Source organism: Nuphar pumila, chromosome 11 (assembly GCF_984573655.1).
Source record: "Nuphar pumila chromosome 11, dmNupPumi1.hap1.1, whole genome shotgun sequence".
In the NCBI taxonomy this organism is placed as follows: domain Eukaryota; kingdom Viridiplantae; phylum Streptophyta; class Magnoliopsida; order Nymphaeales; family Nymphaeaceae; genus Nuphar; species Nuphar pumila.
The window spans coordinates 108058326-108072302 of NC_143259.1; the positions used below are offsets into that span (position 1 = coordinate 108058326).

General features: G+C 36.6%; 1 protein-coding gene across 1 annotated transcript in view; it reads right to left on the reverse strand.

Annotated features, from left to right (window-relative positions):
• The window catches only part of LOC149822746 (UDP-N-acetylglucosamine diphosphorylase 1-like), a 70208-nt gene that overhangs the window by 4468 nt on the left and 51763 nt on the right, over positions 1-13977 (reverse strand). The window contains exons 11-12 of the mRNA XM_089981240.1: positions 4276-4419; positions 3279-3346 (exon numbers count right to left, since the gene is read on the reverse strand). Of these exons, the coding sequence (XP_089837366.1) occupies positions 3279-3346; positions 4276-4419 (212 nt within the window). The remainder of the gene's footprint in view (positions 1-3278; positions 3347-4275; positions 4420-13977) is intronic.

Consider the following 13977-nt stretch of genomic DNA (forward strand, 5'->3'; position numbering starts at 1 on the left):
CCTGTTTTATTAAAAAGGGGGTTTTCATATTATGTGATTTTTATTGACGATTACACTAGATATTGTTGGATATATTTTCTTAAGCACAAACATGAGGTTCTTACGACATTCAAAACTTATCATATGATGATCAAAAACCAATTTAATGGAGAGTTGAAAATTTTTAAAACTGACTCTGGAAAAGAATACCTTTCAAATTAATTCAAAAGATATCTTGAAAGTTATGGTATTTTCCATCAAAAATCTTGTCTGAAAATGCCTCAACAAAATAGATTAACCGAAAGAAAAAATAGACATATTATTGAAACCATTCAAACCCTACTTATCTCGCAAAACATTCCAAAAAAATTTTGGGCCGAAGCGGCTCTTACATCTGTCTATCTTATAAATCGGCTTTCATTCAAAAATTTAAACAAAATTTTGCCTTTTGAAATATTGTATACAAAAGAACCTGACTATAGTAGGTTAAGAATTTTCTGATGCAAATGTTTTGTTCTTATGGACAAAAATGATAAGCTTTCACCGAAAGCTATCACATATGCCTTTCCTGGTTACTCCGAAACTCAAAAGGGGTTTTGATGTTACGATATTAAAGACGACAAATTATATGTATCCAGAAATGTGAGTTTTCTGGAAAATGTTAGTGGTTTTGAAAGTTGTGAACCTCACGAAGAAAATATGAATTATTCTTTTTTATTTGAGTTATTATCTAGAAATGATGATGCTAGTTTTGATGAATCTACTCATAATGACTCTAGTGATAATGAAGTGGAGGAAAACAACTTCTTATCTCACCCACCATATTGATGAAGGAACATCTAGAGATCCTATCACGTATACTCGTAGAGACAAAAATAGTTTTAGAAGTGCAATAGAAAAATATAATGAATCTAGTAGAACTACCCCTTCAAATGGAGAAAATCTACGAAGAACCGAGAGAAATAGGAAAGTCCCTTCTAGGTTCATCTCTTATGATTCATTTACACCTAAACATAGAGCTTGTCTTAGTGTCATTCACTCATACGTAGAACCCGAAAACTTTGAAGCCAAAAAAAGTATTGAATGGATAGAAGCTATAGATGATGAACTTAGAGCTCTCAAAAAAGCTAAGACTTGGAAATTTCAAGATCTTCCTAAGGGTAAGAAAATCATAGGGTGTAGATGGGTGTTTAAGGTCAAAACCAAAAGCGATGGATCTCTTGAAAGATATAAAGCTCGTCTAGTAGCCAAAGGATATAGTCAAGAATACGGAATTGACTATGAAGAAACATTTGCTCCTGTTGCACGAATGGTTACTATCAGATGCCTCATTATCGTCGCTTCAATTAAAAAATGGAACATCTTTCAAATGGATGTTAAAAACGCATTTTTAAATGGCGATCTAAACGAAGAAGTGTATATGGATGCTCCTCTAGGAATGGAGACTCCTAAAAGAAAAGGTTTTCGTCTCCAAAAGGCACTTTGTGGTCTAAAACAAGCTCCCAAAGCTTGGTATGACAGATTTAACTCTGTAATATTAAAAAATGGTTTCTCCTCATGCTTCACTGATACAACCCTGTTTTTCAGAAAATCCAATGTAGGAATAGTTATATTACTTTTATATATTGATGATATGCTAATAACTAGAAGTGATACTAAAGGAATTAAGAGCATAAAAATTGAGATGTTTGACTTAGGATTTCTGACCTACTTTTTGGGAATTGAAGTTGCATATTCACATAGAGGTTATTTTTTGTCTCAAACTAAACTTGCTTCTGAGATTCTTGACAGGTTAGGTATTACAGATGATAAAGTTTGTGAAACTCCTGTTATGGTAAGAACCAAAATGAAAATTGATGATGGCATTCCTCTCAAGGATCCCACTCCCTACAAACAGCTTGTAAGATCCTTGATGTACTTGAGTATTACTAGACCAGATATTTCACATGCAGTTCATACTACAAGTCAATTTCAACGTGCACAAACATTCGTTCATATGAGTGCAATTCTGAAGATCATCAGATACATAAAGGGATCATTAAATAAGGGAGTGTTCTTATCTTCATCCTCTGAATTAAAATTAATATCGTATACTGACTCTGACTGGAGAGGTGACCCAAATAACCGTGACTCCACCACTGGCTTTTGTGTGTTTTTAGGAGACTCACTAATTTCATGGAGATGTAAAAAGCAACAAAAGGTGTCGTTATCCTCTATCAAAGCAGAATACCGAGCCATAGCAACTACTACCATGGAGATTGTATGGATCCATCAGTTGTTAGAAGATATGGGGATTAATGTAGAAGGGCCCACCAAGCTAGGTTGTGATAACAAGAGTGCAATTTATATTGCCAAAAACCACACTTTTCATGAGCGCACAAAACATATCGAGATGGACTGCCACTATGTTTGAGAAGCATATTTGAAAGGAGTCATAGATCTTCCATATGTAACTTAAGAATATTAGCTGGCAGATTTCTTCACCAAGGCGTTGTGCTCTCATCGATTCAACTTTCTTCTGGGCAAATTGTCGGTCATTATGCCTTAAGTTTGACGGGGGGTGTTAAATTGTATTTCATAACTTGTAATCCTACATATATATTTTATATATATAAAGAGAGATTCATATACATATATATGTACATGTATCTATCTACTTATGTATATACAAATATATATTTTCCCTTTTGTATTAACCATAGGGGTATTTTAGTCTTTTCTTCTATTTTACACATATTCATCTTTTTTAATATGTTTGTATTTTATTTATTTTTCATTCTTATTTTTTTCTTTTTATTATGTTCTTTATGTACCTTGGTGGGCCCACACTCTATCTCAAGATAAGATGGATGAAATTTCTCATGATTCATGAGGTTGCCAAAACAAACAACTTTCTTTAAATAAATGCACCCATCATTTTTTGGGTAGGGAATCTGAGAAACTGATTTACAAAATCATTCCCTTACCTAGCTGTTATTTTGTCTTAATTACTTAAAACTGGCATTAAGGAAACAGATATGTCATGCATTTATCCATATGAAGAAAAAAAAACATAGGTCCAAATGCAGTTGCAAAAGTACATATGAAGCAAGCATCACTATGAATATTTGATGAATTACATAGTAACATGAGACACGTGTAATTCAAGAAAGAATAGGCATTACAAGCACAAACTATTGTGATTTTGATCTGCAAGTAAGAATCATCAGTTTGTAAACCCCAAAATTACTTATTAACTGAAAAGTATCTATAAAGTGCAAGAACTGTAGGAGGAAAAATGATAAAAATAAGATACTCACATGCCATCTTTTTCAAGACCATTTGCTACTTGATTCAGGAAATCCAAAGTGAACATATGTAAGCATACCTGATAAACACAAATAGGAGAGGAATGAAGATAAACTAAGTGAAATGTATATCCAAATCAGGAACAAAGATAGTCTAAGTGAAATGCATCTCCAAATCATTACCGGTTCAACAATTATTGACAAATACGAAGTCACTATTAACTATATTATAAACTCAACGAATTCACCAGATAAAAATCTGAAGACCAGAGACAATAGGAGCATACTAATTTTTCAGTTTGAATAAGTCGAAGACAAGGAAATAAATTTAAAAGCAAAAAGATAGTAATAAAAATGCTTTATGAAATGAAACATTAACATAAGATTTCAGTAAAAAATGTTGGGCTGTGATCATATATAGAAAGAAAGCTCTCACACCACATAAGTTGCCATGAAAAATAAATTAATAGTTACTGCCAATAATAATGGGTAACTTGGTAGATTAGGTATTAAACGTCTAAACCATAGCTTGGCCACATACTTCATGTTACATAAGGAAACATAACTTGACATTGTTAGTTGCTAAATTCATTTCTCCAAAATGTTGATCTGATACAGTTGTTTAAGGAGCTAGAACATAAAGAAGGAATAACCAGGTAGATAATTGAAAAAGCATGACTTCTCTAAGTTGTCATTGCAAATTTATTAGAGTATAGATATTAATGTAGTTTGTTACAAGAATCATTAGCTAATATCACCAGAACATGGTATAGTGAGTGATCTTGTAAAAGATTATAAAACGCAATTCCAGCTTGCAAATAATAATCCCTCAGAAAGGTCATCGCAGGTATGGCTTCCAATTTTGAGAGATTCTCAAGCATTCTAAACCACAAAAACATGTTCTGACAGGTTCCCTAGAAAATAGAACTCGAAGAAACTTGAATACTCATACACACCAAACTAAAAAGAGCAATGATTGGAACAACAAAAAACCAGTTGAAGAACATACATTACTCCAACAAAACCGAAGACGCCCCGTGCTCTGATTGATGTCACATGCCTTTGATTGATCCATTTCACTATATTCAATAACAGAAAGAGGACCACCTTTACCCTGCTGAACAAACACGCCAACCTTCTCTTGTGGGTAAGCCTGCACCAAGATAATAAATGAATAAACATTATGTACGAACAAAACTATGATGGCCACATATGTTTACATGTACTAATAATTATGCATCAGATTATGCCTGAGAAATAGTGTCCACATATTTGTATATGCAATTGTACATTGATCACAATTGTATGAAAGTGTCCACATATTTCCTTTACATATGCAATTGTACTGAGAAATAGTGTCCACATGAAATTATGCCTGAGAAATAGTGTACACATATTTCCTGAGAAATTGTACTTGTGTCAGTGAAAAAAAGAGAAAGCAGAAGGAAAAAAAACATGATTTCATGTGTGTAAAAGAAAGAAGGGCAAACTTCTTCCATTTAATGCACTCACTAAAAGGAATTCAACCATGTCAGTTCCAAGAATTTTCAACATAATCTTATACTTTTTATAGCACCCATCTGTAATGAAACAAAGAGAGATACAAAAAGAAGGCCACCAAGGACTTGCAAGATTCAAACAAATGTGCACAAGCACTAGTCCACCAAGGGACAATACACAAGTTACTTAGTGGCAAAGATTCAAAAAACACAAGCCACTAATGGGAAAGCAGAAGAGAACACAAACACATAAAACATATAAATATTATTTTCATAAAATATGCTTGAAAGAGCATACAAGAATGGGTGAATTTGAAAGCATCTCCTATTTATAGAGTAACAGCCACAAGATGGGGGCCTATGTCACATGGGTGTGGGTACGGGTATGTTAGATTTGCAACCTGCAGATCGTTCCACGTGAGAGAGCTACGAAACAGAGAGAGATAGAGAAAGGGAGAGAGAGGTTTGGGAAAAACCAATACCCTGCAATGTTAGGGTCGGCTGCTGTGTATTCCTTTATATTAACATGTGATTACAAACAAAATTAGGGTACTAGAATACCCTTATTACAATAATCAATATTACATAATGCCATTAATGAAGAAGTGGATGTCACGGGTCTGGATCTTCAGATCCATGACCCGTAACCAGAGAAAACACTTCTTTTCACCCTCCCTCAAGTTGTGCACGATCTTGAATCATGAACAACTTGCCTTTTAACGTCCAAAATCTGTCTTTTGTCAATCCTTTTGTAAATATATCCGCCACTTGATCTGTAGTTCGAACAAATTCAGGCTCAATCTCTTTCTCTTCTACCTTTTGTCTCACAAAATGCTGGTCTATTTCAATATGTTTGGCACGACTGTGATGGATTGAATTAAAAGACATACTAATGGCACTCTGGTTGTCACACAAAAGAAGTGATCGAGATATCGATTCTCCGACTTCTGTCAGTAGATGTCTAACCCAAGTAGCCTCAGCAGTGGCGGCTGCCATTGACCTGTATTCAGCCTCTGTACTGGATCTGGCAACAGCCTTTTGTTTCTTACTACTCCAAGAAACCAAATTCATCCCAACAAATACACAATAGCCGGATATTGATCTGCGTTCATCTGGATCTCCCGCCCAGTCCGCATCAGAATAAATAGTGATCTCATGTGCACTTTGCCCATTTGTCTTTCGCTTATATATGAGACCATCCCCAACCGTTCCCTTCAGATATCGTAGTATCTGTTTAACTGCTTCCATATGCCCTTCACATGGGGCATGCATAAACTGAGAAACTTGATTCACCGAGTAGACTATATCAGGGCGAGTAAAAGTGAGGTATTGTAACATACCCACTATGCTACGGTACTGTGTGGGATTATCAAATGGATCTCCGTCTTGAGAGCTAAGCCTTTGATGAAGAACGCTAGGAGTGCTCAAGGGCTTGCAGTCTTTCATACCCGCTTTATTGAGAACATCAATGGTATACTTATGTTGAGTGAGAGTCATTTCTTCAGAGGAACTGTCGACTTCAACTCCAAGAAAGTACCGTAGTTTGCCAAGGTCCTTCATTTTGAACCTCTGATTCAAGAGATGTTTGACTTCTTCAATGTGCTCATTGGAACTGCCAGTGATGATGATATCATCCACATATATCAACAACAGAGTAATTGTGTCTTGGTTCTTAAATATAAATAAGGAGTGGTCAAGAAGAGATTTCTTAAAACCATATTTTTGTATTTCAAGAGAAAAGTTGTCAAACCAAGATCGAGATACCTGCTTCAATCCATATATCGCCCTTTTTAGTCTGCAGACATATTTTGTAGGATTACCTTCTGCGTAACCAGTGGGTTGTTCCATGTAAACTTCTTCTCTCAAATCTCCATGAAGAAAAGCATTCTTCGCATCAAGTTGGCTAATGGTCCATTGGTGTTCAATAGCTAAAGAAAGTATGACTCGGATTGTCCCCATCCTCACCACTGGACTAAAAGTTTCATCATAATCCTGTCTTTGCTCCTGTGTAAAACCTTTGGCTACAAGTCTCGCCTTGTATCGCTCTATAGTCCCATCTGGTTTATACTTTATTTTGTACACCCATTTCGAACCAACAACATTTCTGTCAGGTGGTCTTGATACGACATCCCACGTACCACATTCATGTAGAGCTTCCATCTCCTCATTCATTGCTTCAATCTATCTTCTGGAATTTGATGCTTGAGAGAACGTTGTGGGTTCATCTTCTTTATTCAAGGCTGTTAGAAAGAGTTGAAAATCTAATGAGAAATTTTCATAACTGACCCACCTTTCAATTGGATGGCGAGAACGTGTGGATCTTCTAGTATCAACAATGTTGGATGTTGAGGATGTGTCCATGTCTGAATCAACTATGGTGGGTGACTCTCTTTCTCGTCGAGTGTAGACAAAGCCTTTATACCATACTGGATTCAAAGTTGAGTCTGTATTTTCATGATCAATCATTCCATCAGTAGACACAGGTATCTTATCCTTTTGAGTGCAATTTGAGCAAGCATCACTAGCTCCTGCGAGAAGTTCATAATTCAACCAAGGATAATAAGCCTGAACTTTATGTTTTGATTCTGAAGAACTAGTACATTGACAATCAAAATTCAATTCATCGAAGATGACATTTCTTGATATTTTGATGCGCTTGCTCACCGGATCATAGCACATGTACCCTTTATAGTCATCAGCATAACCCACAAACCTGCACTTGAAAGCCTTGTCCTGAAACTTATGTCTCCTTGAACTGTCAACATGAACATAGCATAAACAGCCAAACACATGCAAATCATAGTAGTTGGGGTGGATACCAAAAAGAGACAAGTAAGGAGACTTGTTTTCCAAAATAGTCATGGGCAATCGATTTATCACATGAACTGCAGAATGAAAAGCCTTTGTCCATAAAGTGATCGGAAGATTACTATCATGCATCATGCTCATCGCACTCTCAACAATATGGCGATGCTTCCTTTCAGCAATCTCATTCTGCTGAGGTGTGTGCGGGCAAGACACCTTTTTCCTTATCCAATTACTTTGAAGAAAGTTAGTAAAGTCAATGGAAGAGAATTCACCTCCTCCGTCACATTGGAAACTTAGGATGTTTTCAGAAAATTGGTTTCTGACAAAGGAATGGAAGTTACGGAACAACTTGAAAGTCTCAGATTTATGTTTCATGAAAAATATCCAGGAATAGCAAGAATAACTGTCAACAAATAAAAGATAGTATCTAGTTCCAGACATAGAAGCAACTGGAGCAGGCCCCCAAACATCAGAACAGATAGTCTCAAAAGGTCTTGAAGCTCTTTTATTGATAGAATGAAATGGTAAAACATGACTCTTACATAAGAGACAACTAGAACATTGTTGTCATTTACATTTATTCCTAAACTTGACTTGGGAATAAGGTTATTTGAAACAAGCTTTTCAATGAAATTATTACTGCAGTGACCTAGACGACCATGCCAAAGGTTTGGCTTATTGATTTCAGAGACACTAAAGACGCAGGTAGGATTTTCAGAAGACAACGATGATTGGAGCTTCAAGTTTGGGTCTGCAGAGCGAATATGTGTTGAAGGATCTTCTTGAAAAACATACATATTGCCTTGCCGTTTTCCTCTAGCGAACGTCTCCTTCGTGCAGAGATCCTTAACAAGAACAGAAGAGGGAGTAAATTCAACTGAGGCTTTGATATCATCAGCAAGTTTAGAAACTGAAACAATGTTTTTCTTGATATTAGGGGCATAAAGAACATTTGAAAGATTGATGGAAGATTCGGGCAAGGGTATGATGGAGTTTCCAATATGCGAGACAGAGTGGTGTGATCCATCTCCAGTAACTATACTACTTCTACCAATGTAAGGAACAAGTTTTAGGAGCTTACCTGCATCACCAGTAACGTGAGTCGCTGCGCCAGAGTCCACATACCAAGTACCTTGCTCATTTTGTTTCAGATTCAATTCTGCTAAGGCTTACAACAACTCTTTTACTTCTCTATTGGTCCTTGTATTGTCTGTGCCTCTTTTTGCTTTAGTTTGTGTTGATTTTCCTTTATTTAGGGGATTGAACCAGCAGTTAGCTTTGATATGCCCCCTTTTATTACACAGAAAGCAAGTAGGAATTGGCCTCTGTCTTTGTGGGTTGGTATATGAGTTGGGTGTAGGCAATAATCCATGACCACTTCTCCCTTGTGCTCCTTTTCCCTTGATATCATAGCTTCCTCGTCCTCGTGCATAAGTAACCCCTGTAGCAAGAACTTCTTGTGCCCCAGTATGCATAGATGATTCTTCAGAAAATCCCTTTAGATTCATCTCATATTGTAACAATTTTGCGCGCAGATCTTCAAAGTTGGGCAGCTCAGGTAAACATAACAGAGAAGTGACAATCATATGATAGTCGTGTCCCAATCCACTGAGGGTTTGTTGTACCAAATCTTTATCAGAAACTGTACTTCCAACAACTGCTAACTGATCTGTGATAACCTTCATTTTGTTCAAAATTCCATGATGGTCATGGAATCATTTCTTAACATTTGAAATTCTCTTTTAAGAAACATAATCCTGGCCTGAGAAACCTGTGAGTATGTCTGAACAAGTCTGTTCCAAAGTTGCATGGCAGTGCAGTCATCTGGAATGGCTACAAGAACCTCTTGTGACAGTGTTGATGTAATATAAGCAACAAGCGCTTGGTCTCTTTTCATCCAAGCCACAAATTCAGGATTTCTAACATATACAGTAGTAGATTCCCCTTTGTTGTCCCTTTCTTCTTGTGATATGAACTCAGGAGGAACTGGAATAGATTCATCCAGATGTCCAGAAAGATCCGGACTCCTAATGAAAGGTATGATTTGCCTCTTCCAAGTCAAGAAGTTACCATTATTTAATTTTTCAGACACAAGTTGGCTGAGGAAACTTGAAGAAAGAACTGACTGGCTAGGAAGTGAATTCATGTTTCATAGAATTAAGAATGTATTCAGCACAATCTGCTTACACCTGCAGTTTTTGTAACTCTTTTTTTTTTGCAGGAACTAATTCAGATTGTTGATATGAAACAGAAATTGAATGTCAATCAGATTTCTGATTTGTATATGAAATGGAATATCGGATATGAAAATCCAAAAAAAAATATCAATGTGAATATGTATTCCTACTATGTATTGACACAATGAGAATGTATCGGCTTGTTAGTGGCTGAATGAGGAAATCTGGGCTGAGTCACTCAAGAGACAGAAAGAAAACAGTGGAGAAACCAAGGTTCGGCCACCACCGAAGTAAGAGAAAAGGAAACTGTAGGGAGAAAAGGAAGGAATGAATGAGACGTGAACCCCAAAAAAAAAACTGAGTTGGTTGGGTCAGTCGTGAGCCCCAGAAACCAGAAAAATCTGAGTTGTCTGGGTCAGTCGTGAACCCCAAAAAAAACGAGAAACAGACGTGAGATGAAAAGAATGAGACTGACTGGGTCAGTCGTGATTCAAGAAAGAAACGAGAAACAGACGTGGGATGAGAAGAATGAGACTGACTGGGTCAGTCGTGATTCCAAAAAAAATGAGAAACAGACGTACCTTTTGGATTTTCAAACTTTAGAAGAGGAAATAGAGGAGAAATAGATCTTCAGACGTGCCTTTTTTGATCGATTCCAGTTTCAACTGAAGCGTGGCTCTGATACCATGTTAGATTTGCAACCTGCAGATCGTTCCACGCGAGAGAGCTGCGAAACGGAGAGAGATAGAGAAAGGGAGAGAGAGGTTTGGGAAAAACCGATACCCTGCAATGTTAGGGTCGGCTGCTGTGTATTCCTTTATATTAACATGTGATTACAAACAAAATTAGGGTACTAGAATACCCTTATTACAATAATCAATATTACATAATGCCATTAATGAAGAAGTGGATGTCACGGGTCTGGATCTTCAGATCCATGAGCCGTAACCAGAGAAAACACTTCTTTTCAGGGTATAGGTGCGACACAGGTGCGGAGCAATTTCAAAAAATTTGGACATGGAGACACGGCTATATATATGTATATATATTAAAAATATATATAAAAAGATTGATTTTTTTTAGTTTTTGTACATCTTTTGCCCTAAAAATGGACAAAAAAAGACTCGGTCAAAGTTGACAGAGTCCAAAATATGGACGGACTCGGACTCGGCCCCGGTGCATTGACCGAATTTGACACTTGGTTGACCGTGTCTGAAGCCGCCCCCGTGTTGGGGCGTGTCGACGCGGGTGCATTGACCTTATAGCCGAGTCTGTGTGACTTAGATGGGGGCTAGCCAACTAGCCGTTGGGTTAGTTCCTAATGGCTAGAACACAAAAAACAATTAAAATAAAAAATTGATAATTAAAAAGTCAAAAGTGCCCAAAGTGGGCACTACCAATTATATGTATATGAAAAGACAAAAATGATCCTACATGGGCAAATACCTATTACAATAAAAACAGCCACGTATACTTATTATATATACATATATACACTCATATATGTATATATAGATGTATATGTCAATATATAGGGGTATTTTAGTCTTTTGTATATTTAAGGGTATTATAATCATTGTACACTATACACCCTTTTTCTATTTTTATTTTTTCTCTTATTTTATTTTTGTACATTATAGAATAGGGTTGTGCTTATTGATCATTTGACCATAGAGCCGTTGGGATCTCCCCAACGGCTACATTTCTAGCCATTGGAGAGGCCCCAACGGCTAGTCATGGTCTCCTTTGTGTATATAATGGGGTTGAATCCCAACTCTTTGTATTGCTTTTGCTTAGAATTGTTTCTCAATAACATTCAATATTTTTGTGTGTTGTATGCCGATAAGTGGCTCATTTGTGTGTTTTTTGTGTTTATGTAATTGACCCATAAGTGGTCATTGTGTAGTGTATGTCCATAAGTGACATTTGAAACTCTTTTGTATTACATTACAGTATATACATATGTATATGGGTTTACATATGTATATACCTATATATCTTAACACTCCCTCAAACTTATGGCGTGATCACCGAAAGTTTGCCAAGAAGATAAATAAAGTGAGGTGTAGGTTGTTAAAAATGTATATATACATAGTGTAAATACATATGTATACATATATATATATATATAACTAGGTTAGGATAGTTAGTTTATTTTTACTTTTTTGTACAGTTTGAACTAGACAACATTTGTTGACTAGTCAACCAAAAGAGTCATTGGGGAGGTCCAACGGCTCTATTTAGAGCCGTTGGGCCTCTCCCAACGTCTCTTTGGAGCTCCTCTTATTTGTGTGTATATAGGGGTGAAATCCCTCCCATTCATTATGCTTATTTCATGAATTTATATCAATAAAATATTATTCTTTAGTCTCTTGCATCGGCTCCTTTAGTGGATTTTGTGTGCGAGCCTATTTGTGGCTTGTGTGTTCACTTTGGTATTTTGGTGGACTTTGTTGTGGTGTGTCCACTTTGGTGATTTGGTGAACATCATTGGAGGCTCTCATTTCCTTATATGGTATCAAAGCGTTGATCAAGCTAAATTTGTTTTTGGTGCATCGGAAGCGTTCTACTCAATATTTAAAAGTGTTGAAGCTCTTTTGCAATTCTGATTCAAGTGCTTGTGAGATAGTGATTGTATCTCAAGTAAAAGATTGGTAGTGCTTACTTGATGGAGGAGTGTTCGTGCTCTTTATCAATGGTGCTTGCTTGGTGGTGAAGTGCTCGTGATCTTCACATTGTTTTCCTCCTTCCTCTTCTTTATTCTTTTCTTCTTGTTCTATCTTCTTTAGTTCTTGTAAAAATGGATGACAATGATAATGTCACCATAAAACCCATCAAACACAATAACTCAAATTATGAGAAAAGTAGCTAAGGAGGTATTGGGTGAGTCTAAAGGCGGTGCACCACTAGGTAAGGATACATCATGGTGGAACGAGGATGTCAAATTAGCTATTAAGGTTAAAAGAGAGTGTTATAGAAATCTAAGTAAGAGTCGTGATAATGAGAATTTGGAGAAGTATATGATAGCAAAGAAGGAAGCTAAAAAAGTTGTTCGAAACGCGAGGGCTAAGGTATATAAGGAGGTTTATGACAAGTTGGATACCAAAGAAGGCGAGAAGGATATTTATAGGCTTGCAAAGATGAGAGATAGGAAATCGAAGGATTTGGGTATGGTTAGATGTATCAAAGATGAAACACAAAGGGTTTTAGTCAAAGATGAGGAGATTAAGGAGAGATGGAAAGATTATTTTGATAAGCTATTTAATGATAGTCATGCTCAAGATCTTGGAGACTTCTCCATTCCTTTTCATGAGATAAATCGTGACTTCATGCGCAAGATTCAAAAGAAAGAAATTGCAGAGGCTTTGAAGAAAATGAAATCAAGAAGGGCAGTTGGCTCAGATGGTATACCTATCGAGGCTTGGAAATGCTTGGGAGAGAAAGGTTTAGAATGGTTGACAAATCTTTTTAACTTGATTTGGCGAACAAATAAGATGCCTAATGAGTGGAGGAAGAGTACTTTGGTGCCTTTATATAAGAATAAGGGTGATATACAAGATTGCACAAACTATCGTGGTATAAAACTCATGAGTCATACTATGAAACTTTGGGAGAGGGTGATTGAGTCTAGGTTGAGGAAGGTTGTCATGATATCGGAGAATCAATTTGGTTTTATGCCTGGAAGATCAACTATGGAAGCTATACATCTTCTTAGACAACTTATTGAAAGATATAGAGAGAGGAACAAAGATTTGCATATGGTTTTTATTGATTTAGAGAAGGCATACGATAGAGTACCTAGGGACGTTCTCTGGTGGACAATGATGAAGAAAGGTGTTTCTCTCAAGTACATTAGTATAATTAAAGACATGTATGAAGGAGTAGTAACCAATGTCCGCACTTGTGGAGGGGTGACAACCAATTTCCCGATAACGGTTGGGTTACATCAAGGATCTGCTTTAAGCCCTTTCCTATTTGCAATAGTGATGGATGAGCTTACGAGATCAATTCAAGAAAATGTACCGTGGTGTATGTTGTTTGCTGATGATATTGTTTTGATTGATGAGTCTAGAGCTGGGGTTAATGCTAAGTTAGAATTATGGAGACAGACATTGGAAGCTAGAGGTTTTAAGTTGAGTAAGAGTAAGACTGAATATATGGAATGTCGGTTTAGTAAGCAACGAAGTAGTGATGGGAGTGTAGTGAAGCTTGGTGAGCAAGATATAC